We start from the raw sequence: 27,711 nt of genomic DNA on the forward strand, positions 1-27,711 counted from the left end.
ATACAAAAAACATCCTATTTTGTTCTGCCTAGAGTGACAAACATGCAGCTGTACACTGAAGTCTAGGAGTACCTAACTCGCACCTTGTTACGTAGATAATGAACAGGTCATCTGTTTTAAAAGGCAAATTTTTGTTAAATTTCATAGAATGACCAAGACTAGTCTGATGAGCTATTAGGTTAAGCCCAAAACTCCCACCCTGGCAATATATACTTCTTCAGAATATCCTGTCACAGTGGGAAAAAACTGTATAGAGGGGTATACAGTGTTGCTGACCTTCCTTTTACAGCTTGCATTAAGTGTTGCACATCCCACCTCTAAATGCTCTTGCAAGAATTTCTGAGTAAAGCTGTAAGAGATGAATGTCTTTCTAAAATATGTGATTCAGTTCAATCATGTTACTGGGGTTCAGAGCATCTGTTTATACAGAAACTGCCGCCAACACGTTAATTACTGATAAAATGTATTACTAATGAATAGGTATCACTGATATAAGGATGAGATAAAGGTTGAGCTCCTGAAACCGTGTGGGGAAAATACACACAAAATCCCTAGCAGGTAAACAAATCAGGAAGCATGGATCTCCACAGTCAATACAGTTCAGATTGACAAAAGCTGCATTTGAGTCTTTAATGGCTTTTATAGAAGACTAGTGAACTTCTGACATAGCAGCATCTTAGGCAAGTCTTGGGAAAATTAACTTGTAAACTAATTCTTTTTGCAGTGTTTTCACTCTAAAATAAATAATACAAAGCTGTCCAGAAGTTAGTTGGTTGCTGTTTAACCCCTCTTCATGGGAGAACAGAGTCATGGAGGAGGAAGCCAAGTCTCAAGACTGTCAGGGATAACATTAATTTATAAACATAAAGTATTAAAATCCAGTTTTTGAGAGTGCAGAGTAGAGAATCTCTGATAAAAGCAGTGCCATAAAATAACACATGTAATAAATACACATAGGCAAACAACTAAAATAGCTTAGCAACTGGCCTTCTTTAGGTACTTTAGTGAGAGAGATACTTCATCCTGTTTGCAGCTCAACCCTAAGAATAAGCAGCTCAACCATAAGAATAAGCAACATACCTAAAAATGAATATGTAATATCCTTTACACTGAAGCTTCCTCCCATTGAGATGATTTTCATAGCCAGAAGAAAAAAAAAAAAACAAAACACACACACACACACACACATTTCCTAAATTAGTTTGATACCCATACTTTAAATAAAAAGCTTCTTTCACTTTAAGTCATTGGGGCAACTTCTTTCGATGAAAAACACAAAGCTTAGAATAAAAATTTCTGTCCACACTAAATGATCTCTGTTTCCAAATCAGTTCAGATCTTCAGACCTCATTATTTGAAAAAAGGTACATTAAGGTAACCTCAGGCTTTTGCTTTTCTGTGAACTCAAGTCCACCAACCCACTGCAAAGAAACTTTTAGAGTAATACCGTAACTTCAGGAAAGACAAGAAGGCTATTTTAGAATTAGGTATAATAATGATATTAAAAAAAAAAAAAATTACGCAACATTAGTCATTTTCTCTTCTTCAGTAGGGCACAACAAGTAGGAAAAGATTTCAGCCAAAAACTTGTAATGACAAACCACCAGTGGGTTACTACTCCACATTGGGCCTCCAAGAAAACTCTTGGTATGAAAAGACTATTCAAGCAGTAGTAACTATTAGAGACTATTTTAATGAGTACAAGGTGTGCAATAACTTTTCTCTACAGTTTCCCTTGAAAAGAGACTGACGCTCAGAGCTTGGGCTCTCCGACACTACACGAACAAAATCCATGCTGCTAAACTGAGGAAATATGCAATATTATTCTACCAAAACTCTAGAATTCATTATAAGATGTCTGCACACCCTAAAACCATCATCAACCTACAGACAAAGTTAGTTGTAAGATTTTTTCCAGAATCTAAAATTATCAGTCATTTCACTCAAGAATCATTTTCATCCTGTTAACAGCTGGATGGAATTTCCATCTGTGCAACTGAGAATCATTGCTGGAAGTCAAAGGCACAGACAACATTAAGTGTCATTAATCAAACCTGTAAACCATACCTTCTCTGCCTAACAATGTTTTAACAGCATAAGTGGATCCCTCCTGAGAAGCAGATAGAAACTTGGGAAGTATAACGCAGAGGCAGGTTAGCCTTGAAAGGTCATTTCTTTTCTTGTTTCTCACATCCTGACATCTGACTAGGCTCCTTATAAATGCTAGAAAGTCAATTACCAATCTTAACAAACAATCAAAATACTTTTTAGGGGTCAGTCTCATTCTGCTTAGTCCAACTTGCACCTGCTACATCAGCATTCTCTGGACAGCGCAACCAATGAATAAACCCCTGCAATGGGAGAAGGCTCAGAAGAGTATCAGGCCGGATGCCCATGAAGCACAAGGAGGACTGCAGGGTGTGACTGACAACAGCTGCTGCACAGAAAGTTGAATTTATCTCAACACAAAGAGGACCAAAGGGTAGCCTTTGTTTTGGATTATGTCTACAGTTGAATGGCTCAATAGACTGTATTAGAGTTGAGTGGATCAACTAGGTGTGTAAATGTTTCTTCCTGAGTTAATCAAAAGAGTACAAACATCCCCCAGAGCTGGCCAGACCAGCATGGGCATGTATATGCGACTCAGCCCAATATACAGTATAAAAGCTGAGCAACTAACAAAAGGAGCTTTAGAGAGAGCAACAGCTGGCTTCAACTCAGGTACTCCTTCCTGGTGACTGGGGATGACAGTGAGCATACGATAGACTGGCAATGGGAATCACAACTGTATATTACAATTGTTATTTTCTAAGTGTAACTTACACTTGTATTGTGATTTCAGTATATTGCTGTATCACTCTGCTAAATCAGAAACCCATACAGTAGCAGGTATCTTTAAATAATTAAATTTGATATTAAACATTATACCCTCCAGACATGGGATATCAGATGAACCTGGTCTGAGAGTACTGAACTTTGCCAGAAAGCTATTCCTGCACTATGCCTCAGCAACATTAGTTCATCCACTACAGATTTCCTCTGGTTATGAGGGCTCCATCAAAGATGACAACTGTCTCAAACGGAATGAATTCTTTATCCACAGCAGGAAACACTTTCAGAGACACTGTTTACTTACAGCAGATGGATGATAATCTCACTCCTTCTACATTACCTGTTCTCTGAATTGCAAAAAAAGACCAGCTGCCTCTGTTTTTCCAAGATATTGTAAGATCAGTGTACTGATTAGCTTGGGGATGTTTTCTGGAAACATTTGGTTCTTAGAAATTATCAGCTAAGGAAGGGAAAAAGAAGGGGAAGAGAAAGACCTTGAAGAGATGTACAACAGAAGTTACTGCGTAGGATTCAAATGACATGATTCTCTGAAGCATCTCTAGCTATACAGAAGTCAGACCATATTACTTCCTAATTTTTAAAAAATTCACCGTGATACTTCTTGAAAGATTCATGCATGACTGACAGCAGAACTGAGAGCTCTCAGCAAGAGTTGATTTTCAATACGACTCTACAGGTAAAGCAATTCCTTAACACAGAAAACACTGACACCCCTCACCCCCAGAAAAAAGGCATAGTAGTCCAGCTGATAGTAGTCCAGCTGTTTGAAAAACTGTCTACGGGGGAAGGTAAATTGTTTTGCTGAACTGAAATCAGAAAGCACTTTAGAAAGCAGCAGCATTTTAATGGCTTAAAGGAGAGGTCTGACTGTAGCTTCTTTATCAAGAGCTTGCCCTCTGGCATTTGTGAGAAAAAAGTACACAGTATGATAGGCCTTGAGGTGACAGCATCGTTCCCATGTTGGCGTGAGGATGAAGGCAAGGCAAGATGTGTAGGTATAGGTAATACCCTCAGTTTTAAAATCAAGTTTGAATATTTCAAACCTCAAAAGTCCAGTGAGCCCAATGGCTCATCAACTTTTCCAAATTTATTAGTTGGTCTAACATGATGCATCACTTCCACTTGTAGGCTATACTTTGAAAGCATTTGTGCTTGCACATATCCAGTAGGGATGTGCTAAAGCATAGGAAATACAGTTCTCCCTCACTACATGATTCCTCAAAGTTACATGAGTCAAATGCGACCATGCTGCAATTCTGGCAGACTGCAACGTCCCCAAGAAACAACACATAAAACATCAGCTATATTTTATTATCATTGTTTCTCTAGCGTCCTTACTACACTTACTTCATAGGAAAACAAAAGACAAAATATATAAGCTTAACTGGCAGGGAACAGATGAAGATAAAGCCAAATACTGGGACTTGTGAAAGAGAGGAAGAAAAGAAGAGGAAGCGAAGCTGGAGAGAAACATAACAAGGAGTGCTAAGAGACAGAATACAGTCTGTGGATGATGAAGCATTACAGAGTCATAGAATCATAGAATAAGTAAGGTTGGAAGGGACCTCTGGAGATCATCTAGACCAACCTCCCTGCTCAAGCAGGGTCACCTAGAGCATGTTAGACAGGGTTGCATCCAGGCGGGCCTTGAAGATCTCCAGAGAAGGAGACTCCACAACCTCTCTGGGCAACCTGATCCAGTGCTCTGTCACTCTCACAGTGAAGAAATTCCCCCTCACGTTCAGGTGGAACTTCCTGTGCTTCAATTTCTGCCCATTGCCTCTTGTCCTGTCACATGGGACAACTGAAAAAGAGTTTGTCCCTGTCCCCTTGACACCCCCCGTAAGGTACTTACACACATTGATAAGATCCCCCCTCAGTCTTCTCTTCCTCAGGATAAAGAGGCCCAGCTCTCACAGCTGTTCCTCATAGGGCAGATGCTCCAGCCCTCTGATCATCTTAGTAGCCCTACACTGGACTCTCTCCACTAGCTCCATCTCTCTCTTGTACTGGGGAGCCCAGAACTGGACACAGTACTCCAGATGAGGCCTCACGAGGGCTGAGGAGAGGGGCAGGATCACCTCCCTTGACCTGCTGACAACACTCTTCCCAATGTACTCAAGGATACCATTGGCCTTCCTGGCCACAAGGGCACATTGCTGACTCATGGTCAACTTGTCATCCACCAGCACTCCCAGGTCTTTCTCTGCACAGCTGCTCTCCAGAAGGTCAGCCTCCAGCTTGTACTACGGTTATTTCTCCCTAGGTGCAGGACTCCGCACTTGCCCTTGTTGAACCTCATGAGGTTCCTCTCTGTCCAGCTCTCCAGCCTGTCCAGGTCTCTCTGAATGGCAGCACAACCCTCAGCTGAATCAGCCACTTCTCCCACCTTGGTATCATCAGCAAACTTGCTGAGGAGGCACTCTGTCCCCTCATCCAGGTCATTGATGAAGAAGTTGAACAAGATGGGACCCAGTACTGAGCCCTGGGGGACACCACTAGCCACAGGCCTCCAACTAGACTCCGCGCCACTGATGACAACCCTCTGAGCTCTGCCTTTCAGCCAGTGCTCAATCCACCTCACTGTCCAGTCATCGAACCCACACTTCCTGAGCTTATGTAGGAGGATGTTATGGGAGACAGTGTCAAAAGCCTTGCTGAAGTCAAGGTACACAACGTCCACTGCTCTCCCCTCATCTACCCAGCCAGTCACTCCATCATAGAACGCTATCAGATTGGTTAAGCAGGACTTCCCCTTGGTGAATCCATGCTGGCTACTCCTGATCACCTTCTTCTCCTCCATGTGTCTGGAGATGACATCCTGAATGAGCTGTTCCATCACCTTTCCAGGGATGGAGAGGAGGCTAACCGGCATATAGTTGCCTGGGTCCTCCTTCTTGCCCTTCTTGAAGACTGGAGTGACATTGCCTTTCTTCCAGTTCTCAGGCACCTCTCCAGTTCTCCAGGACCTTTCAAAGATGATGGAGCGCGGCCTGGCAACAACATCCGGCAGCTCCCTCAGTACCCATGGGTGCATCCCATCCAGGCCCATGGATTTGTGGATGTCTAGCCTGCCCAGAAGGTCTCTAATCCTTTCCTCCTCAACCAAAGGAAAGTCTTCCCTTCTCTGGACTTTCTCCCTCACATCCAGGCTGCAGGATTCCTGGGGGCTGTCCTTAGCAGTGAAGACTGAAACAAAGAAGGCATTCAGCAATTCTGCCTTCTCCGTATCCCTTGTCACCAGGCCCCCTGCCCCATTCAGTAGTGGGCCCATATTTTCCCTAGTCCTCCTCTTGCTGCTGATGTATTTGAAAAAGCCCTTCTTATTGTTCTTGACATCCCTTGCAAGACTCACGATAAAACAAATATTTACCTAAAAGTAAACTTAACTTGAAAGTTTTCCTAAAAATCTTATTGGCACTGTTGGGCATTTTTGGCTATAGTCATGAGGCAAGAGCTGCTAAATATATGTCACTTTTTTAGGAGAATCTTAATCATAGGTAGAAGAAAGCACAAAGATAAGAAACTAGCACCAGTAGTAAGGTAACTGTCTACAAAGGCAGCTCTTAAACTAGAGTGTTATCCGAAGTCCTGAGAAACCATTATGCTTTCTATTTCAAAGCCATGCTCACAGTAGTGTTCTGGCCAGCTTCACTTCATTTTGGAGAGAACTAAGCACATTCTGTGACCGCCTAAGAGGTAACGTCTAATTACACAAGTTTGGAGTGATAAGAATAAAACTTCGATGATTCATAAAATTGGTTCCAAGTCTATGTCCCGTTGCCAAGCAGTTCTTTTAAGTCTTTGCTTTGATCAGAGAAAGTGACCTTGCTGTCCTTATAATATCAACTGGAAAATAAGCTTGCAATTAGTTCTTTAAAGTTCAAGTGATTCTAATGAAACCTCTTATGACCGAAAAAATGCAAATGAATGCTTTAGTTCTACATCTTGAGAGTTTAGGGAATTCAGGTTGTTCTCTGTCTGAAATACACTAGAGTACGGAAGAATATATTAACAGAACCCAAAACATTGGGATAAACATTCTAGCATGTCATCAAAACTAGCAATACTTATATGCCTGTGTTAATTAGCAAAGATTATGAAACAGCAGTAAAATAGTTTTAAAAGCATTTGATGTAAAAAGTACAAAAACTTGCATTATTTCTACATAAGAATAATTTCGAGGTGGTTGTTTCTAAAAACATTATGTGTTTCAGCTCTTCCCTTCCCATTAAGTCAAACAATATTTAGAAAACAGAGCTGAAAATCATTTTAGTATCAATATATTTATCATGTTTCCCAGCACATCAGGCTGTCAGACAGAACAATCAGTTTGCTTTCAAATTAAAATTGACAGTCAGTCCCTTGGTGAACAAATGTGTATTGATTTAACTAAGGCACATATCTCTTTTCTTTCAAAATAGTTCCCTCAATCTTCTGCAACAACCTCTTTCTGCTAGGTGGCATTGCTCCTCCTGCTGTCCCACAAATTCTTAACATGAACACAGTAAACCTCTAACTTACCTGCAAGTGGGTAATTTTCACAAAATGAAAAATTCCCCCCTCACTAATGATGCAGACATGAAACCTGGAGTAAGGATTCCAGTTATATACTAGGATAGCAACTAAAAGAATGTATAAAAACAGAGTGGAAGAGAGAACTTCTCCTACAGGAGTCTGGTAAATGAGGATGACAATATACTCCAGCAAACTGACATTTAATAAATACAACATCTTCTACATTCTGCTGCCTAATCTCAGACAGCTTCATCTATCTGTGCCCTCATCCTTTTTGAAACTGAAGTCAGTAGAGTGGCTACCAGAGAGAACAACAAAGTAGTACAGTTAAGTCAGCTAATGTTTAACATATCATATGTAGGTATACATGTATATATACATATACACATATAAATAAATAATATAAAAATGTGTCTCCAGTAGCATCCAGCTATTTCTATCAGAAATGAAAGACACTGAAGGACAGCTATTTTTGCTATATCTAAATGAAAAGAAACGTCCTCAAAAACATAGGCAAAATTAGGCTTGAACACTTCATCATTTTAAACTCAGTATTGGGTAATATTCCATTCAGTTCACTGGCTCACCTTATATTCAGAAAAAGTGCTAGAAACTCAGCAATAAGCAAATTAAAGAAAAATCTTATTATAAGGAAAATTCTCCCTACTGTATCACATGGAGGTTGGCATTTATCAAGGAAGATGGTGTGTGAGTATGTATAAATACATATGCACATACACATATGTATATATGAATATATACATGCATATTACACACACACCTGCATATTACACATACGTGTGTTTATATGTATGTGTATACACACACACACACACACACACTAGAGATAACTATCTATATCTATTTCAAGCCTAAAAAAGCCCACCATATGTAACATGCATTTCAGAGCTCTTGGTTTCAACGTTACGAAATTTTTAGGTCAACTGTGCTTCAATCAAATATTCTCATTTTTGGACAAGGCTTTTAAAATACACTTACATACAATGCAGTGGTCTGAAACTCCACCTCATAAATTATAAAACAACATAAATAAAGTACTACCACTAGGTATAACCAATCTCAACTCATTCCTTCTTCTGCTCTCTTAGACAGAAAGTTCCAAAATACCTTGCAAAACTGATATTTTCCTTTTTAGCAAATTTGGGAGTATGTCATACTAATGTCTGTCTCTTCCCCTCCTCTCCCCCCCCCCAAAGAACTTGCTTTGGATGTAAGCTCAAGTTGAGCACCTATGGTTACTGTATGTCAAGTTAATGAAGAACAAAATCAGACAGCACCTACAAATGAAAGTCGTAATTCTTCATTCAGTTCATGAACTTAAGAGCCAACACAGATCTGCACAGACCACTGACATAATTAAACTTCTGATGCAGAAGTGTACTTTATAAGTATGTTGTGGAAGAACGCACTGGATTCAGCTTCTCAGTGGTTGCTTATAGAGTACAACCAGCAAGGAGAAACTCTTGCACCTTAGTGGCAATATTCCTGTATTATGAAGAAAAGGCCATACATATAAAGGCAGATACAAGGGTAAAAAACAGCAGTTCAAAAGTATCACCTTCACAACTCAACTTGGACTTACTCTAAGAATATAATAATAATCTGCTGTAGGTTCTTTTATGGACTGCCTTGCCAGGCTCTGTAATAGCACCTCATCTCAGTTGGGCTGAGCTGAAGGCATCTTCTTGTACCCAGGATATGCCAGTCCCCAAGGAATTTGTTCACACATTACCTATAGCAGGAGACACTGCAAATCCCTGTGTGTAACACCCACAACGGCCCTTGGGGCAAAAGAATAATTGTCTGTAATATCTTTTCCATTATCACAGAGAAGCAGGAATACAAGCCAACAGATTCTCCTGACCAGTCTACTCAAAGGCCACTGACAGAACCAAATACATGGGCTGCTTTTGGTTACTACCATGAGACCATAAGTTAGCATAGTTGTTGCCATTTCTATCTCAGGCTTATATACAGACTTATTCAGCTTTAAAAATGTGAGGGGAGAAAAAGAAGTCATCCTTAACCCTCCACCAAAATTCTTGCTGCTTTTCTCAGGGAGATACCACAGGTCCAGAGCTGGAGGAGCAGCAATATCATCTGTAATTCCTAAAGCACTTGGAGCAGGCTCCTAACAGGCTTTTAGATTACATATAGGGCTCAAACTCTTGATGTCAGTAATCTCAGATAACAAATTCTTCCTTGCTGCTGGAAGTGAGGGAAGGAAGCTGATTTGTATTCCTGGCCGCAGCCCAGATTTGAGTAATTTTATCTGTTAACCAACAAAAAATAGCATCAGCCCACAACCAGGCTCAAGCTTGTAGCAAAAGCAGAGCCCAACTCCATCCTTTCTTCATTAAGTCACTTATTTATCACAACTTGATGGCTAGATTCCCTTAATGTCCTTACCTCTCTCTGCTCCCAAAGGCTGTTTCAAATGCATTTTGGAAACATCAATACATGATACCAGCTAATTCCCCTAGTCTCTTTTGCTAACACGCTATGATATTCTGGTAGGTGAAAATAACGATATTCTGGTAGGTGAAAATAGCTTGACTTTTGCCTTCTGAAACAGCTCTTTCCTGTCATTTTGCCACTCATCTGGAGAGGTTACAGCATTTTTAGTTCATTTAATTAGCTTCTGCAACTTAAAGTTAGTGCTTACTTTTCAGCCTGATTAATTTGAATTTGAGGTTCTCATTGGCATTTTTTTTTTTTAATAAGGGTACAATTGCTGGATTTTAAAAAAGCAGTTAAACTTAATAATGAGTTCCTTCTTTCTACACCAGTTTAGACTGTGATGGCCTAGAGTGCCCTAACAGACCTTAATTGCCCTCCTCAGCCTCACCTGGGACCCCCACTCACACCTGCTGCCCATCCATCTGGGAGCTCTTGTGATTTTGATTTAAGAAAGCACTGGATTCTCTATAAACGCCTTTTTCCCCCCGTGGTCTGTTCCCAGTTTACTACCAATCCATGAGATCTCCTGCTTTTGATAACATACAATCCCCCTTAAAAAGATTTCTATTTCGGAGAGTAATCACAGCAATACTTTCTCCCCAAACCTACCTAGTGTTATGTAAAGCCTGAAATTCCCACACAGTTTAACAAGCTCACTTCATACTCCTGCTCTGACAGGCTTACTTTTATAATGGCATTTGCTGCTGTTGCTGATAATCATCATCAGTTTTTCCTCCCTCAGCTGTAAGTTCATGATTAAGACAACAGCAGATTAACAAAAAGAAAAAAGAAAGTGACTGATGTTCTTAAGAGCTGCTAATATTCCTCCCGCAGGAAAGATGAGGCCTGGGGAGGCCTCAGGACTGAAGAGAGCAGATTCTTCTTCAGGTCAGGCCTACCAATTAACTTCAAATCAAGTTCACACTTTGAACCTGGTGGTCTCGGTCTCATTCCTGGAATGCAGTACAATTCATAGCACAAACAATGACTTTTAGCACTTACCAACCTTACGGGCAGTCTCAAGAGACAAAAGGCTAAACGACTTCAGAAAATGCTTCTATTGCTCTAGTGGATCAAGATTCACTTTTCAATAATGCGGAATAAGTGTCTCTGCTCCAATACTGTATGGATAAGTAACAAAAATAAGTTCTGATAGTTATAGGCTTGTTCATAATTACCAAACCATGAGTGCTACCATGGAAGCCAGTACTTACTCTGTTAATACAACTTCTATGAAATGTGAATTCTTCCAGGACATGATCTCCAGAATGACATCATTATCAAATTATTTCAAGATGCCTAGTAGCAGACGGACCATAGGCTTATATGCTAAATGAAAATTACCACTGCAGGGGAGCAGGGGAAAGGGATGACGAGAAGCTCATTGATGAACAGGAAAAATAATGAACATCAAGTACCAAACACTGAATTACAGCAACTGCACGATGCATGAAGATTTTTCAGGCTTCTTCCCACACAGTTTTTTATCTCTTCCTTCTAACAGCTTACTTTAGGAAAATGAAAGAATAAACAAGAGATGTACAGAACCAAATTAAACTTTGAGCTCAAAAACATCTGTGTCTTGGTATCTACCCAAAGATTGTCTAGTCTTACAGTAACATTCATTTCTAGAAGCTAACAGTTAGTTAGGTGAATATGTGTAGCTGAATTATCTACTAACATCACAATTCACCTCTCCCTTCTTCTTAAGAGGAAATAAAATTGAAAAGGCATAAATCTAGACGCCTCTCCTGCATTTGCTTTAGCAACCATTTTCATTCTTTTTTATTATCTACTAGAAAAACTCAGTCTACATTTATGGTTAATTCTTATATTCTGAATAAACAAAGAAAGAGTTAATCGTATCCAATTTATGCTGCAGGTTAAAGGTAAACAAAACGTAACAAACGTAAACAAAATCTAGGAGAGTTAGGGTGCTAGCACATGCACTGCTATGCCTTAACTCCAAGAAGGATACCTAGGCAACCTACTCTAAAAAAAGTCAAGGAAGAAGAAAAAACTTTCATATTGCTTCCTGTGAAAGAAAAATCCACAGTATCTAATTCAGAGACTGTATCTTGCAATTCAAGACTAATTTTCAGAACCTAGCCAGGAGAGATTTTCTGAGGAACTGTAAACAATATCTGAGGCAGGTTTGAGCAATTAGCTTTATGTTTTCTCTAGACTTTTTGCCTGTGGTATTTTATGCAAGTGAAGATAATAATGACAGCATGTACAACAGCTGTAAATCCAGAGACTAATACTGCATTTGAATTGTTCCCTGAATTTGTTATACAGCCTACAGATACACCACACAGAGTAAATAGGCACTGAATGAAAAGACCAGATCCTCATCTAGTAGGCTCCTGAGGCAAGCCTGCAGCTACCAGCTGAGAATCTGGCTCCCAAATCCAATTTTTAGCTAGTTTATAGAAAGCAGCACCTTAATACAGTAATTTAGAATACAGATTTAAAATGGCTTACTCGAAGGTGCTCTGATGAAGGCTTTCAAATTCCTAGAAGCGAGTCATAAATGTTCTGCAAACTCCAGCAGCAAAACTGCACTGCAAACTTACCTGGATTGCTTCCACAATCAACTAATGCCATCACGGCCTCAGAGAGGCCAAATTCCCAGGAACTTCTCTTATTCACTGTCAGTAAGTAAATCTTTTATGAGGTCACTATTTCCTGCCAAAACACACATGCATCTATTGAAACAGCAACTGCTCTAACAGTGTTAGACCACATGTTCATCTTGCTGACTTACAGCAGGCAACAGTGAACACTCAGGGAAGGACATGAGAATGGAACATGGAAAGAAGTATTCGGTATGCACAGATTTCCAACAAATGCCAACATGGCCTCTCACGAAATAAACTGAGTTACCATAGGATATGGCAGAAGACACTCTTGAGGATCCTCAAGAAGTCAGTCAGTTATCACAATTGTAGAGGTTAACAGTAGGATCCCACAAGATTTTGGAAAAGAGAAACAAACAGTGAGATGACAACGTATGCTAATGATACTGAGTTGTTCAGGGTAGTAAAAACTCAAATTGAATGTATACAGTGACAAAGGATCTTAGCGGAACAATGGGACAATAAAGTGAAGGATGGTATCTTGATATACGTGAAGAAAGACATAGTGGTATCTATATATCCATAATAATGCACTTTAGAATAGTTATAAAACTAAGATAGAAATGCTGGAGTCTGAAATGATTTTTGAAATCATCAGCTTAATTCCCTAATGGCAGTTAAAAAGGCAAGTGGAACACAAGAAGAAATAATAAGCAGCAAAATAGAACTATGCCACTGTGCAAGTCTGTGGTATGTATTTACACTCAACACTGCAATTCCAGTTACTCCACCTCAAAAGCAAACACAAAGATACAACAGAACATATAAATACAGAGTGGATAGGAGAAACAAAAAAAAAAGAACAATTATGCACTATTTCTTATTGCATAAGACAAGCAAAAAGAAACACTTTCTACTGCATGCACTGAACTGGTACTACCTTCATGGGAAGACGATTATCAAAGCAAGAAATATTTTTGAAAGGGACCTAGAGAAATAGAAAGTGAGTCTGTTGGCAGTAATTTATACGAATAACAAATTCCTAAGGAGTAATTTTGATTGCTAGATGCTAGGAGAGTTCACCAGGCTCACACTATGCTTGCCCTTCTTGGGCACTGTCCCCAAGTAACATCTGCTCCAACTGCTGCACAGAGATGGTTAAGATAGATGGATCTTTGTTCTGACCCATTATAATCATGCATATCCTTTAAGACAAAAAAGGAAGAAAGAGATTATAATGAGGTTATAACTCCCCCAATTCGTTTGCTGAATATTTCTTTATTGTTTTAGAAAACAGAGAAACAAGCATGGAGAAGTATGAGCTACACAGTGTCTTCTAAAGCTGTTACCTAATAAATTTATATGCATTTAAAAGACATTGGAGAGGAAGAAAAAAAAAATGTAGTGTGTTAACTGTGAACAGTTATCTTTCCTTTTCTCTTCCTTTGTGGGGAAAGAAACAGTCTGCGTGAATTTGGCTAAATTCCTCTTCCCAGTAAGAGTTACAAAGCCAATCACAAAAATAATGGATCAGTGCTGTAAAACATGTATTTCTATTACATCACTATTTCTATTACAAGTATGCAGCTCCAAAAGGCCATCTTTATTTATTTTTTAACTTGATACAAAATATGAGAGCCAATTCCTAATTATCAGACAGGCTAAGTTGTTAACAAGTCCCACACAAAAGGATGAATATATATATATAAATAAAAGTCTCTCAAAATTAGAGCTTCTTCCAGAAAAAAAGGTGTTTTAGAAAAATATAACAAGATGATGACAACTGTTAGTCACTAACTAATTACAGAAATAATTTCAAGGGTAAGGCACAATGGAAAATAAAAACATAAATACTGGGAAACAAGGAGGCACAAAGGGAGGGAAATTCTTCAAAGGGCTGCAACAGAAATAAATAATACATTACTAGCAGGACTTAAAGTTTTCTATAACTTTGCTTGCTTACAAAATATAGAGGAAAAATACGGTATTAACTTCAAGGCCATTCAGAGGTCACCCAAATCATCCCAATACAGAGAAGGAACCAGAACAGCCAATTTATCAGCCAGAATGAGTATATTTGGAGAGAATAGCAGAACACAAACTCCGCTCCTTAGAAGTTTTTGAAATTCTAACTTTTTTTTTCCATTGTAAACTAAAACAAGAACATAATCTTCAAACACTCCAGCAAAAACAAATTGTGTAACATCTAAAACAGGAAATCAGCACAGTCTTAAAGATAGTAAATACAAAAACTAAATTTCATTTAGGCAAAAATCTTCTGAATAAGAATTTTTGAAAATTTTATTAGTGTCAGTATAAATAAAAAACCCAGAATACGCAGTTACATATACTTTTCCTCTATAACCACAAGTTAGCATGATACCAGAAATAAAAGAATCACTGAATTGTAGAACCACTCAATCCAGTTTACTGAAATTTCATTCCACCACCTCCAACAGAAAAGCAGCATTTTGTCAAACCATTCTATGATTCTATGAAACAAGCCAAATGGGGTCGTGCACTAACTGGCCAGTCAATTCATTAGTGCTGCACAAAGTCAAAAGTCCTTCAGGACATACTTAGAACAGGTAATATGTAGAACATGTCACACGCACACACGATCTGTCAACGGCACCCTTAGTAACAACACAATACATTTTTCCTTTGAATAGAAATTTACTGTATTTGTTGTAGCAAGAGGCATGTGTACAAGGTACTCTTGATCATCATATCAAAAAATCAAGTAGTAAACAATTTATCAGCAAATGTTCCAAATAGTAATACGAAGTTGCAATCTCAGAACAGTGACTGTCAGTACTGGAGAAAATTCATTATCAATTTCTAAGGAGTAGGAGGATGTACATATTCAGTAATGAAACTCTGCTTCACTGAATTATTTTTAAAGACTTTGGTTGTTCTAAATACTCTTAAATCTTAAGACAGACATTACAACTTAAGCTGTTCCAGCAAAGTCGAGCTTGTTCCAGCCGAGTAATTCTACTACAATATCTGAAGTGTTGTGTTTCATAAAGACGACCTTAGAGTAGGCTTTGGGAAGCAGTGACAAACATTCAGCACTGTAAACACACGAACTTTTTTCTTGCTTAAGTAGTGTTCTATATTTGTAATTTTCCCCAGAATAAAATTTAGAATTTGAAAAGTCATCTACGCAGGCACATCCTCAGGACTGTCTCATTTACAAGCTTAATGCTACTTCCCTCCCCCCCCCACAACTCTGACAAAATCATAATGCACTAACAGTTACTGAGTCTGAATCAATGTGTCTAGACTATTAAAAGGCCTTTTCCTGTCTGCTGCCAGAAGATTATGCAATCCAGCGGTCTGTCTGTAATTCGCAGAGCTAGCCTTATATTTAATCATTGGAGATCACAGGGGAAAACAAATGAACAACTTGCAGTCACTTTTTGAACCAGCTCCTTTCTCAGTGAAAGCATGAACAGACTCAGACTCATAGTATATATACTCTAAGGGATGAGACTCAGAGAAACTCAAACTCTTCAAGGTTAAGCCTTGCGTGAACGCTGCCCAAGTATTTTTTAGAATTTGCAGCTTATTTAACAGGATGCCTCTCAACAAGCTGCAATCATTTAAAGGTTACAATAAAATCAGAGGACAGCAAGTCCTCTACTACAGTGAATGCACTCATGTTAAGAAATTTGCTGCAATGAAACAGTTCTATCAACTGGTACAAGAGACTAAATAAAACTCTGGTGATAATTTAACAAATGTTTTCAGGGTCATCTTTAATCATCTCTCGTCTATCTCCTGCTTCTAGTACCAGTTTCCTGGGAGCAGAACAAAGGAGGAAAATTCCTTCCTGTTTGGCCCAGTGACAGTCAGCAAATAATGATAACACACAAGTCTACTTAAACACTACATTCCTTAGAAGTATAGTGCTTGACTGAGTCAAGGCAGACTAAATTAAACAAGGGAGAGGAAGGCACTGCCTGAAGAAACAGATTCCCCTTGGAGTACACAGTCATTTTCACATCTCCTATCCACTTGTAGCTCATGGTGCCATGACTTCTAACAGGTTTTTGTTTCCAAATGAACTAGTAGCACATGGTTCTTTGGCAGCTTTTCCTAGCTCAAAATCCATACCCTTAGCTTTATGAAGGACTCCCAGACTCGCCAAGTACTCAGATAAGGGAGATTTGGGCTTAGCTAGGGTAATGAACGCTGTCTGACTGTACGTTTGAGTCTGGAGATTTTTGCATATTATAAAGCCCACAGAAAACCTCTGTTTCAACACTGCTTTAAACTGGCACAGATATCTTCATCCCATATATTTCAGTATTTAGGAACGATAGAGAGAAAAGCACGTGAAACATCACTTCCCAAGCTCATTAACTTAGATATGCTCCTTTTTTACACCAACACAGAACATCTTGCCAAATATGCTGTCACAAAACGCTACCTCCTCTTGCAGCCATTTCCCACTCACAATCGACTAAGCTTTTCTCGCTTTCTTCAACACACAGAATTCAAATGAGAGGCTTTCACTTTTTCTTACACCAACTTGGCTGATTGTTCAGTATCCCAGTTAATTCATACGATGGCATGTGTTTCTTTGGGACTGAACTCCGCTATCACTGAGCATATGGGATGCATAAGATGACATATCTTCTATCCACTTTGAGGGGAAAAAGATCTTTTTCAGTTCTTTTCACATATGCATACACTACTTAAGTGATATGAACAGAGTTATCCATAAAAAGTCATATTCAGCATCTACACTGATGGATTTATTTACCAATTCAGTGCTTCAAGTATCAAGAAATACTGGGAGCATGAACCATCTTTCAGAAGACTTGCATCCTCCTGTATGAGAAATGCTTCATTCATAAGCATGTCTAGCTTTTCCCTGCATTCATAGGATTTTCATTTCTTAAATGGAGATATTCACAACCTCTCTTCTTGGCTTACAGAAGACATGCATTTAAAAATGAGTATTACAGTTTTCTTTATTTATAGCTACATCTATAACCATATATGCATTTGTTATGATTCAACATAGGTCATAGCAATCATTTTACTACTTCTCCAACTAACCAGGCATCTGGAAATGTTACTGTCCTCAAACGACTGTACAAAAAAAATCTAACAATTTTATACATATAATTCAGTATTTTATGTTTAATTGCTAATATTTTAATATATTTAATTAACAATTTACAATTAACTTCATTACACTTTTGCATCTGATAGTAATAACAACCATATGCAAAAGACATGAAGTGTCAGGTGGGAAAATTGTGTTGAGAGCTTACGCAGGGGGGCAGAGTATGATGCTATTAAGAAATTTTTCTCTTAAATGTGAGGAGAAGGCCAACTGACTCCAAAGCTTCACTTCTAAGACAAGACTCTTCAGAATCAAAGATATGAATGAAAATCCCAAGAAGCATATACATTATATCCATATAGTTAATTGAATTTCAGTTTTCATGTGGTGAAGGGCAAAATGGCAAAATATGCTCTCTGAACATAATCTTCCTAGCAAGCCACCTCAGCTTACAGAACTGTAACAACATTTTAAGAACACTACAAAAATTCAAGGTGGATTTTACAGACCCATAGAAAAGGTACACATGGCACACTGAAAGCTGAAATTATGGTATGGAGATTAAGAAAATAAGACACAGTCCTGTCAGAGAAATTTGCTATCTGAGAACCGTTATGAGAGCTAAATACTGAAATCAGGTATCCTTATCTTCCACCACTAGCTTCTGCTAAGGCAGGACATCTGGATCGACATCTGACCAATGGTTCTGATGTGACAATGTTCTCAATCAGAACCTCCTTCTCCAAAAGGAAATAAAATCTGGGTCCCAAATGTTTCATGTATAAATCTAAAGAAAAAAAAACACAACAACTCTGATATTCAAAATAAATCTAAGAGGAAAAAGTAAAGCCCTTTTCAAGAATGGTCATCTGCTTGTTTAAGCAGAATTTTAAAGCCCACTTATCCCACTATTAAGATCAGGTTTTCCTAAGATTTCCATAGATTTACAAGCAGGACCTCCAAAAACTAAAGTGGAAGGCACAGCAGCCTATCTGTCCTAAATTGTTTTAAACCTTAAATATTCAAAATGTTGAGTCAATGTTCACTTATTTTTCCAATGATTTGTTTTATAGCTACATGAATATTGTTAAGAGCTCCTCTTTCAGCTTTATGTCAGTGAGCTATATGTGAAGAACACTGATGGGCTATGCATTCTGATGGTTTACAGAAGTACTGTGTAGTACTTCATTGACTCATTTTGTGCCACTGGCCTTGTGAGATTTGGGGGTTGGTTCTCATGTTTAACAAGTATGTATGCAAGCAAAATGAACACTGGTTGCCATTCTGCAGTTTTTGATCATGCTGAATGGCAGCTATTAGCAAGTTAAAGTCAGCACTTTGACTCTATCACTCCTGCCCCTACTAGGGTAACTAAAACAGGGTAAAATACGAGGAGCATAGATGATTTCAAGCATTTCCATATTTACCATGTAAATAAACATAAAAATCTGCTCTAATGGCACTTCTGTGCCGGAAGTCTGCACAACAAGGGTCATTAAAAGGCAAAGACTAAATATGTTGCAATGACAACAATCTTCAATGGCAAATGAAAAATGGAAACAATAGCCAGTGTTTCCTTCCTACTAGTTACAGCAAAGTGAAGTGAGAAAAAGGAAAAACAAATTTATTTCTGAATGAGAGCATACAGTGACAGGGTAAATTTTTAATATTTCCACAGAACTTACAAAATGAAAAAGCAGATGTAGCTAACTAGAATATTCAGACTTAACAAGGAACACTGAGAGATGCCTGAAAGATGACAGGGAGCTTCAACAATTCCTTTCTCATCATGGAACTAAATACAGAGACAGGCTCTGACATATGGACACCCATATGCTTTATTATTATGGTTTTACTTCTGAGTCACTACATTCCATACTCTAAATTATCCTCTTAAATGTTCCCCTCTTTTTTTTTTTTTTTTTGCACAATCAATATAGCTATGGCTACATGTATCCTAAACTGGATTAAAACCCATTCCGCATAGTTTACTCTATCAAGAGTCAAGGGGAAAGTCAGATGGATTCACAGTCTCCAGGTAAGCTTCATCTTTAAGATACACAGCACATAGAATTTACATATGAACACTGAAAAACCACTGTCCTGTGTTTACATTCAGTAATTAATCACTGCAATTAACCCACTCTATCATACAGATATAACAAAAGAGAAGGAAAGAGTATTTAGTCATGAAAACTATTTGTTAAAGGACAAGCTTAGCCAGGTATCTGCTTTAAATATTTTTAAAAATCAAGGTATTGATAAATACCTTCTTCTTGAGGTCCCAGATTGACAATTAATGAAGCTCTTGTGTGAAACTGAACAAGCAGTTCTCACTTCAGATTATCTGTATTTGAGGAGTATTTATTATCATTGCAATCAGATACTTAAACATGCAATCTAAGATAGTCCAGGACTATGATTAGACTATTAACTCCAAATATTTTCTATGACAACGAACAGTTTTGAAAAATGATGGTTTGTATTCATAAAAGTACTTATAAGTTTTTCACTTTCATACAGCAGCACAAAACTATTCAGCAGCAATCAGTATGACTGTCAATCAAAACTGCAACCATAACAAACTGCAACCAAAATCCAAGTCAATCTGAGCCTTGAAAAATTACAGAAAGATAAGAAAAACAAAAATGGATCAGACCAGAGGTCCATCAAGCCATTATCCTGTCTCCAACCAGGCTGATCAAAATCACTGCTGTCCTAAAGAACATATGAAGCCAAGGACTCCACCCTCACACTCAGATTCATCACTGCCATCTTGATCATAGTGGTGCCACTAGCTTTGGAAACCATACTTTTTTTTTTGAGTTCACCTAAACCAAATGATGTCAACTTCTCCATCCTTTCACTGAGCTCTTCTCCATATAATCATATCCAAACATTCCTCTTTAAGTAATACTATATTTTTATCAGACATCCGTAATTAGTTCCATTACTATTCAAGGCTGAAAACTGCCCTGTAGGAAAAGTTTAAAATTAGTATAGAATTAATATAAAATCATCTTACCACATATTGTTTTAAGGGATGGCAAACCACTATTATGAGAAGCCAACCTACCATTTCATAGTAGGTTGTCATAACAACTTTATTTAAGGAACTAGGACTGATTAAAATACTTTGCAGAGTAAGTTATGGAGACTGGATTCCAAGTTCCTAAACAACTAGGAAAAAGAAATGGCAAAGAAGATCTAACTGGTGAATGCAAATTTAAAGTAACCTTTATCACAATTAGCACGCTTCAAAGATCTTCACCACCGTCAGCTTTGTTTGCATTAAGACTAGAAATACTGACCTAATGTCCAGTTCTCCACACACAGTGCAAAAACAAAGCCAGCAGTCTCCAAAGCTGCTTTTTTTTTTTTCTTTCATGAAACTCTAGGAGAAAGCTTTCCTGTTGAGCTACTATTTAGCTGCTGTACTGAAGCATGGTCTTAGAGAGACCTCTTCTGAAACATTCCCAGAGAACTCTCGAAGAGCTTGAAATCTTCTGACACAATTCACTGCCAATTCCAAATTTTGCCACCACTAATCTATCCTCAACTAAGCCTATAGTAAGATTAAAATAATCACTAGGTCATCCCACCCTCCCTCTTACCAAATAGAAATTATTCTTCCCTGTCTCATCATTTTATCTTAAAATACCAGCTGCCAGTATCACCTGGTAAGAATTCCCTGAATGGTCTGTTTGCTTCTGTTGTTTTTGAATGCAAGAGAGGGTAGAGATCGCATCATATCAAGAGCATTACCTTAAAATGGTTGTCTTTAAATGGCCAAGACTAAAAATATAGGAGTAGAAAGTTAAAAGCACAGATGTCCCCTCATATGCTTAGTGAAGGGACATAAAATATCAATAGGCAGTAACCAAAAAGTACATTGATATTAGAGGAACCAGAATGTAACACTACTGGCGTCTTTTCCCCCTCCTGATTAACACATGGAAACTCCTCCCCATGGGCATTGGAAGTCCAGATGTTTTAGAAGGGCATCACAGATCACTTGGAGCAGAGGTACAGAAATTCCAAGGGACTCCATCTTCCAGCATGAAAGTAGCCGACATGCTGTAAACATGTAATTTAATTTTGACAGGCAACAAAAATTTCATATACTCTGGCCTCTAGAGTTCACGCACTCTGTCTATGGCTAAACAACCTCTTGCTCAAATCTAAAGCTCATACAGCGACTAGCTGCAGAAGTACTTCAGTTCAGTGGGAACCTGCAACAGACATATTAAACTCTCTCCCCCAAAGAAAAGGTTTTCCTGTTCTACCAGGACAACAACTTCTCCCAAATTTGTAAATCAACTTACAGTTTTCTTTTATAATTCACACGGCTTCCCACCTATGTTCTTTATGCCTTTCCTGCCACTTTCTTTCCCAGCAAGACTTAAACTAAAGAAAGAAAATGCAGATCAACTTTTTTTAGATTAAAACACAAGCTCAAGAATAACTCTATGAGCCTAAGTGCTTGAGAGGAGCCAATAACACACATTTTACAACAAAATCAAAGGGAACAGCCCACTCTGAAAGTATATTTTGACAATAAACTGCACAGGTGGCTGACGGAATGGATTTCACGAGGTGCAACAACCATTCCCTAGTTAATATGGAAGCTCTAGAGATCATTAAACTTTACATCTCTATTAAGCACAAAAACTGCTTCTAGACTTACTTTGCAACATTAATATAGGGTATATATTTATTAACTTCTTAGTTAGGAAATACAAGATGACCAATTTGGTTATGGAAGAAAAGGCAGAAAGTTCAGTTTTGCAGCCTTTCATCTGGATATACCAATTAAAACTATGTTTTCCTTCTCATAAATATGTTCCTTCTCTCTTGTTCAAGTTGTGATTTAATAAATTAGTTTGTTTCTATTCACATAGGCATTTCACTTTGCCTACTTCTTACTAGTATTTCAAATGCTAAAACAAGCATCACCTAAGCCAAAAAGTACTTTTTGTACAGAAGTACAAAAATAGCTGATTTGTGGCTGGGGAGGAGGTTGTTTTGTTTTTTGTTTGTTTGTTTGTTTTTTTGCCTCGCACTAATAGCTATGGCAAAGCAATGCAGTAAGCTAGTACAGAAAGATTTCAGGTAAATATAGTCCTGACTACAAAGAAAAGTAACTAGTCAAGGAAAGTAGCACAGAACCAGTGGCATCTACAGAACAGAAATACCGTTTAGTTCATTAAACTTCCCTGCTTTCATTTCTCTACACTTGCTACTCAGCAGTTTTAAGCAGACGAATAGCAAGGTAAAGAACAACCGTCTATCCTGGCATCCTCTTCCATAAAACTGGTAACTTCCCACCTAAAATAAAGGGGCTTATATTAATAGCATTTGTTTTTACTTGTCTTTCCATGTCATATTGTCAAACACCTCAACAGGAAAGGGGTATGGGCCACACAGTAGAAAAAAATCAACTAGCACCTAACAAGAAGACCTGATACACAGATGGACTGCCTAAAGTTTGTGCCCAAATATGCCTGGCCTTTACGTTTCCACAAACCTGAAATGATTTTCAGAAGTTTTAGGAAAGCTGAAGTCTTATTTCACAGTACCTTTTTTCTCAGGTTGGCAGGATCATTTAAAAGAGCCTCCGCAAGGTAAAAAATATCCTCAATTCTTTTGAAGGAGCATATAACTTGTGATTACTTTAAATGAAATTTATCATACAAGAACAACCGTATCACTGGTTTGATATCTGCAAGGAAAACAAATTAGCAGTAACATTCAAGGTGATGGAAATTAGCTGTAACATATCCACCATATCAGAATGCTCACCTGCTGGTTTCCCAGTCTTGATCATCCTTATCTTTTTCTTCTTTGGCATCAGAATTGTGTGGGTGTTTCTGCACGATCCGCATCCCACCAGCTTTTACTACAGCAAAATTTAAAAACAAACAAACAAAAAAAACCACAACAAACCTAAGTTAAATCAGTATAAGGGAAGGAAGGAGAACCTCAGAAAAGTTTTAAGGATGACCTCCTCCCACTCCCCCTTCAATTTTTGCAGAGTAGTTTAATAATCATGGTTTGGAAAGTGAGCCAAAACTGTTTAAAATTGGCAAATCTGTGGAGTAGCTATTTCAGGACCTGTCTCCCATTCTCAGTAACTTCATGTCATCTGACAACTAGCTGCTCATTTTACCACTTGTTTCCAATATTACTTTAGAAGGTTCAACTCTTGTAACTCTCACTGCTATTAACTTGTCACAACCAGAAGAAGAAAAAAAAAAAGGTTGTGGTTTGCGTAGCACTGCAAAAGGCCACAAAATGGAATGTTAAATACTCCTTTAAAACAGGAAGGGCTGAACAACTTCACTTTCATAATTTCAAATCAAAAAATAGAGCAACAATAATACTATTTATACAGAAAAGTACTTCATGAACAGTGTAATAAAAAGCAAAATTCAGGAGACCTTTTAATTTGTACTGCATTGTTTTTTATTTTGCAAAATATAAGGATTTACTACAACTCAAATCCTTGTCATGATTTAGTTTTAGAAATGATGTAAGCAGAAAAGCATCCCTTTGAAACACAGAAGTGAGTAGTGAAAGTAAATCCACTAGATTCATTGCTTATCCCCCTACTATGTGAAACACAAAACAGGAACTAAGCCTGGACTCCAAATCTGCAGCAACAAATAGAGCTCTACAGGCAGACTGCTCTTGATCTGCTTTTACATTTTTAAGTTTTAATATTTTGGGCTACTGTTTGCTTCTACCCCTACTCTATGTGATCACAGCACAGTGGTGGATATAAGATGATGGCATCTCCCTTGCTAACCAGGTGAGTTACGCTTCAATCAGCAACTCTGTCAGCAAGCCACTAGAGCAGGCAGGCGTCAATATTTAAGATACCTACAGACATGTCACTTTGTGTTTCATATTGCTATGACAGGATAAGCCTGCTGACAGCCTCAGCAGAGATGTCATGGGCTGAGCAAGCGCAACACCAGAAGTGGGTGACTCAAAAAGAGTTGAAATGGCTTGTCAGCAAGGCTGGGGCAAGCTCACACTCCTGACAGTCCTTTTGTACCCATCCACAGAGGAATTAAAGCACTTTACAGCAGTTCAATACTATCTCTGAAACCTAGAAATAAAAAAAGTATACAGGTTTCATTAATTCTTAATCAGAGGAGGAATGGAAAAGATACTCCTGTGTATAACTTTTATAGCCTGTATCAGGTAAGGAAGCAAAGACTATTTAGCTAAAGAAACTGCCCTAAGAGCAAGAGACAGCTGCTTGGCCTGTTAAAGATCAAAATCTCTCTCAAAAAAATTAAGTGACATTTGAAAAGAAAATCTTGATTCAACAGAGTAATTAACAACAGACAAGCAACAGACAAAACCAAAGAAATATGCTTTACAGCCTATCAAAAATGTATCACTTAGCATGCACTGACCCCCCCACATGTATTAATCATTTTTAGATAACCTTTCCAGCATAAAACTTGTAATACTTAAATAGTGAGAAATGATTCACATGGAACGGGAAAAGCCAGAAAGCTTAGGCAATATGTAGTATTCAGTACGAAACGTAATTTTCAAGGTGATGTGAAAATAAAAATTCTTGTTAATCTTTTCTGATGCAAACTCCTTACAAAATCAAGTTTGTTTATAAGAGCAAACACTTCAAGTTCTATTATTTGGCATCTTGTTCTAACATCTCAATTTAACTTAGTTAATCAAAGCGATTATATGTCCATAAGCCTTGCCAACAAAACTGAAAAGATTACAGATCTACAGCAGGGATTTCTTTTTAATCCATCATCTGATGAGACAGCATCAACTCGCACAAACAAATCCTAAAAATCCTTACTCACAAGAGTTTTTACTTTCCTGATCTTTGTTAGTTTTCTTTCCTTATCTTCGTTAGTTTTATTTATATTAATTTAGAAATTCGACATCATTGCACAATTAGTCCACGTTACTTCCATTTCAGTTTGCTTTTTGTGGAAGGTGCCGGTTTGTAAGTAGCACTTCTGGACAATGCACGTGCTTCCACATTGCAGTTCTTCACCATGTAATACAAAACTAAAGAACAACATCCACTGATTTACCACTAACCCTCCTGGTCTAAAATCCCTCTCCTCTTACATTATATATCATCAGGCCACTCCTTCTGTATCACTGAAAGAAAGATCCTGTCAAAATTTAAAGATTTTTCTTTCTGTACGTATGTAAAATTAATGATTAGAAAAAACAATTAAATGGCATAGTAGTCAATGACCAATGCTGTAAACAGCATAATCTTGCATATGATTTTTTCACTAGTATCTACTACCATAGTAGAGTCAGACAAAAGTACATTAGCGCGTAACTGAGCAATCTTTATTAATCCAGGATTACTGTGCATACCTGGGAAATCAAAAAAAGCATCCAGCAAACAACTATAGTAATAATTTATATCTGAGAACAAAAGTGAAATCCTACATCCTGTCAATACAGCTGAGATACATCTATGCACCTCCGCCATTGCAAAGTTATATCCAAGCTAGTTTCAAGAGACTTAGCTTACGGAGAGCAAGAATATCCTTGCAACATGGTTCACTTCCCTTTTCAAAAGTTTTCAACCACGCTACACTACTTCAGCATAGGAGAGAGAGTAAACTGATGAATTACATCCCCAGAGCTAAAAGAAAAATTCATTTTGTTTGTGAGATTTTCTTGGACTGGGAAGATTCATCTATTTGTAACCTGTCTAGTTTCTACTACATAATTTGTAGATGCTTATCACAGTGATTCTGGCAGTTAAAAGACATTTTTAAAAGAATGTGAGTTCAAATTTTATTATACTAAATCCTTCACAGAGTAGAAAGAGGATTTAAAGAATTGAGAATTCACCTTCCAAAACAACTGCTGTAAATTAATGCCCAGAAGAGGCAGACATCAATAATTATATCAGAATTACAACCAAAACTCCTTTACTGACAACAATAATGCTGTGGGTCTCTGAACAGAATTACATAGAGAGTTGAAGTGGGACCTGTGTTACAGGAGGGAGAGAGATGGTGAATGGCTTCACATGAGATCTGACAAGAGAAGACATCAGCTTCTCAAGTATGAAATGCATAGCGGATGACTTAAGTACACTCAAGAAATTGAGAAGAAAAACAGTAAAACTTTGCTTGCTCAACTACTGATCTTAATTTTGGTTTTTCATTATCATTGGTCATATTCTACCTAAGAGGCAAAGTGGTTGGCTTTTTTGTGCTATGAACATTGACCTCTGTTCTGCTCTAAAGAGCATGACTAATGCAGATAACCTTTGGAAATCTAATAAACAACTCAATATCTGGAGTAGACATTAGTAGACATTCTCATTACTATTCTTCCACAGCTGTGCTTTTGGGGGGACTGTACCTGGTTTCTGAGACTTAATGCTGAAATAAATCATACCAAAGCACAGCAATCTGAAGCACTAGGTATCTTCTATGATTCTACAGAAACATCTGAACTCCGCAACTGCTCAGACCTAAGCTTAGTTTGACTGAGGGCAGGCAACCTTGCGGCCTGAGGCGTTCTGGGCAACCTTGAAGATTTTTAAATGACCCCCCCAAAAAAGATAAAAATTAAAAAAGGACAAAAGCATTTTCATGAGTCTTTTGCAAAGCTAAACTATTAACACAATTGCCTTTCTTCATGTATCCACTGTACCTATTAGAAGAAATGAGTACTTAAAAACATAATTACACAGGCCTCTAGAGTGACTGCAAGCTACACAAACCTACCTGGCACTGTTTTATACATACATTTATAATGTATTATACATACATTAATCTTACTGACAGATGGATATTTAAAAGGGCCACAACTTAAGTTCCGTTAAGTTTCAGAATGGAGTTTAAAGACACCTCAAGTACTCTGTTACCAAGGTTTCTTTCCATTTCATTATCCTTTCTCTTTTCAAGTGTTTTTCTTGTCTTTTTTCTATGTGAAAGATCAATGTGCAGAGGAAGCTTACAGGCTGCAGGCAGTTAGTAAGGTTGGGGCTAATGGCACACATGAAAAACAATGGATTTTTTCAGTTCTGATTTAATTCTATTTTTGATAGTCTAAGTTTTTCCTATACTTTATGTATGCAGTTCATATTCAGTCGGGTGAGACACATCCTCATTACAAGTAGGAGTCTGTACGCATAACTTTTTTTTAAGAATTCCTGATTTCTATTTT

At 37.9% G+C, this 27,711-nt stretch overlaps 1 protein-coding gene across 1 annotated transcript in view; it reads right to left on the reverse strand.

The window, feature by feature from the left end:
- DAP (death associated protein) overlaps nt 1–27,711 on the reverse strand; it is a 48,147-nt gene that overhangs the window by 19,571 nt on the left and 865 nt on the right. The window contains exon 2 of the mRNA XM_062569804.1: nt 23,317–23,413. Within this exon, the coding sequence (XP_062425788.1) occupies nt 23,317–23,413 (97 nt within the window). The remainder of the gene's footprint in view (nt 1–23,316; nt 23,414–27,711) is intronic.

The sequence above is a fragment of the Rhea pennata genome, chromosome 2 (assembly GCF_028389875.1).
Source record: "Rhea pennata isolate bPtePen1 chromosome 2, bPtePen1.pri, whole genome shotgun sequence".
NCBI classification, from domain to species: Eukaryota; Metazoa; Chordata; class Aves; order Rheiformes; family Rheidae; genus Rhea; species Rhea pennata.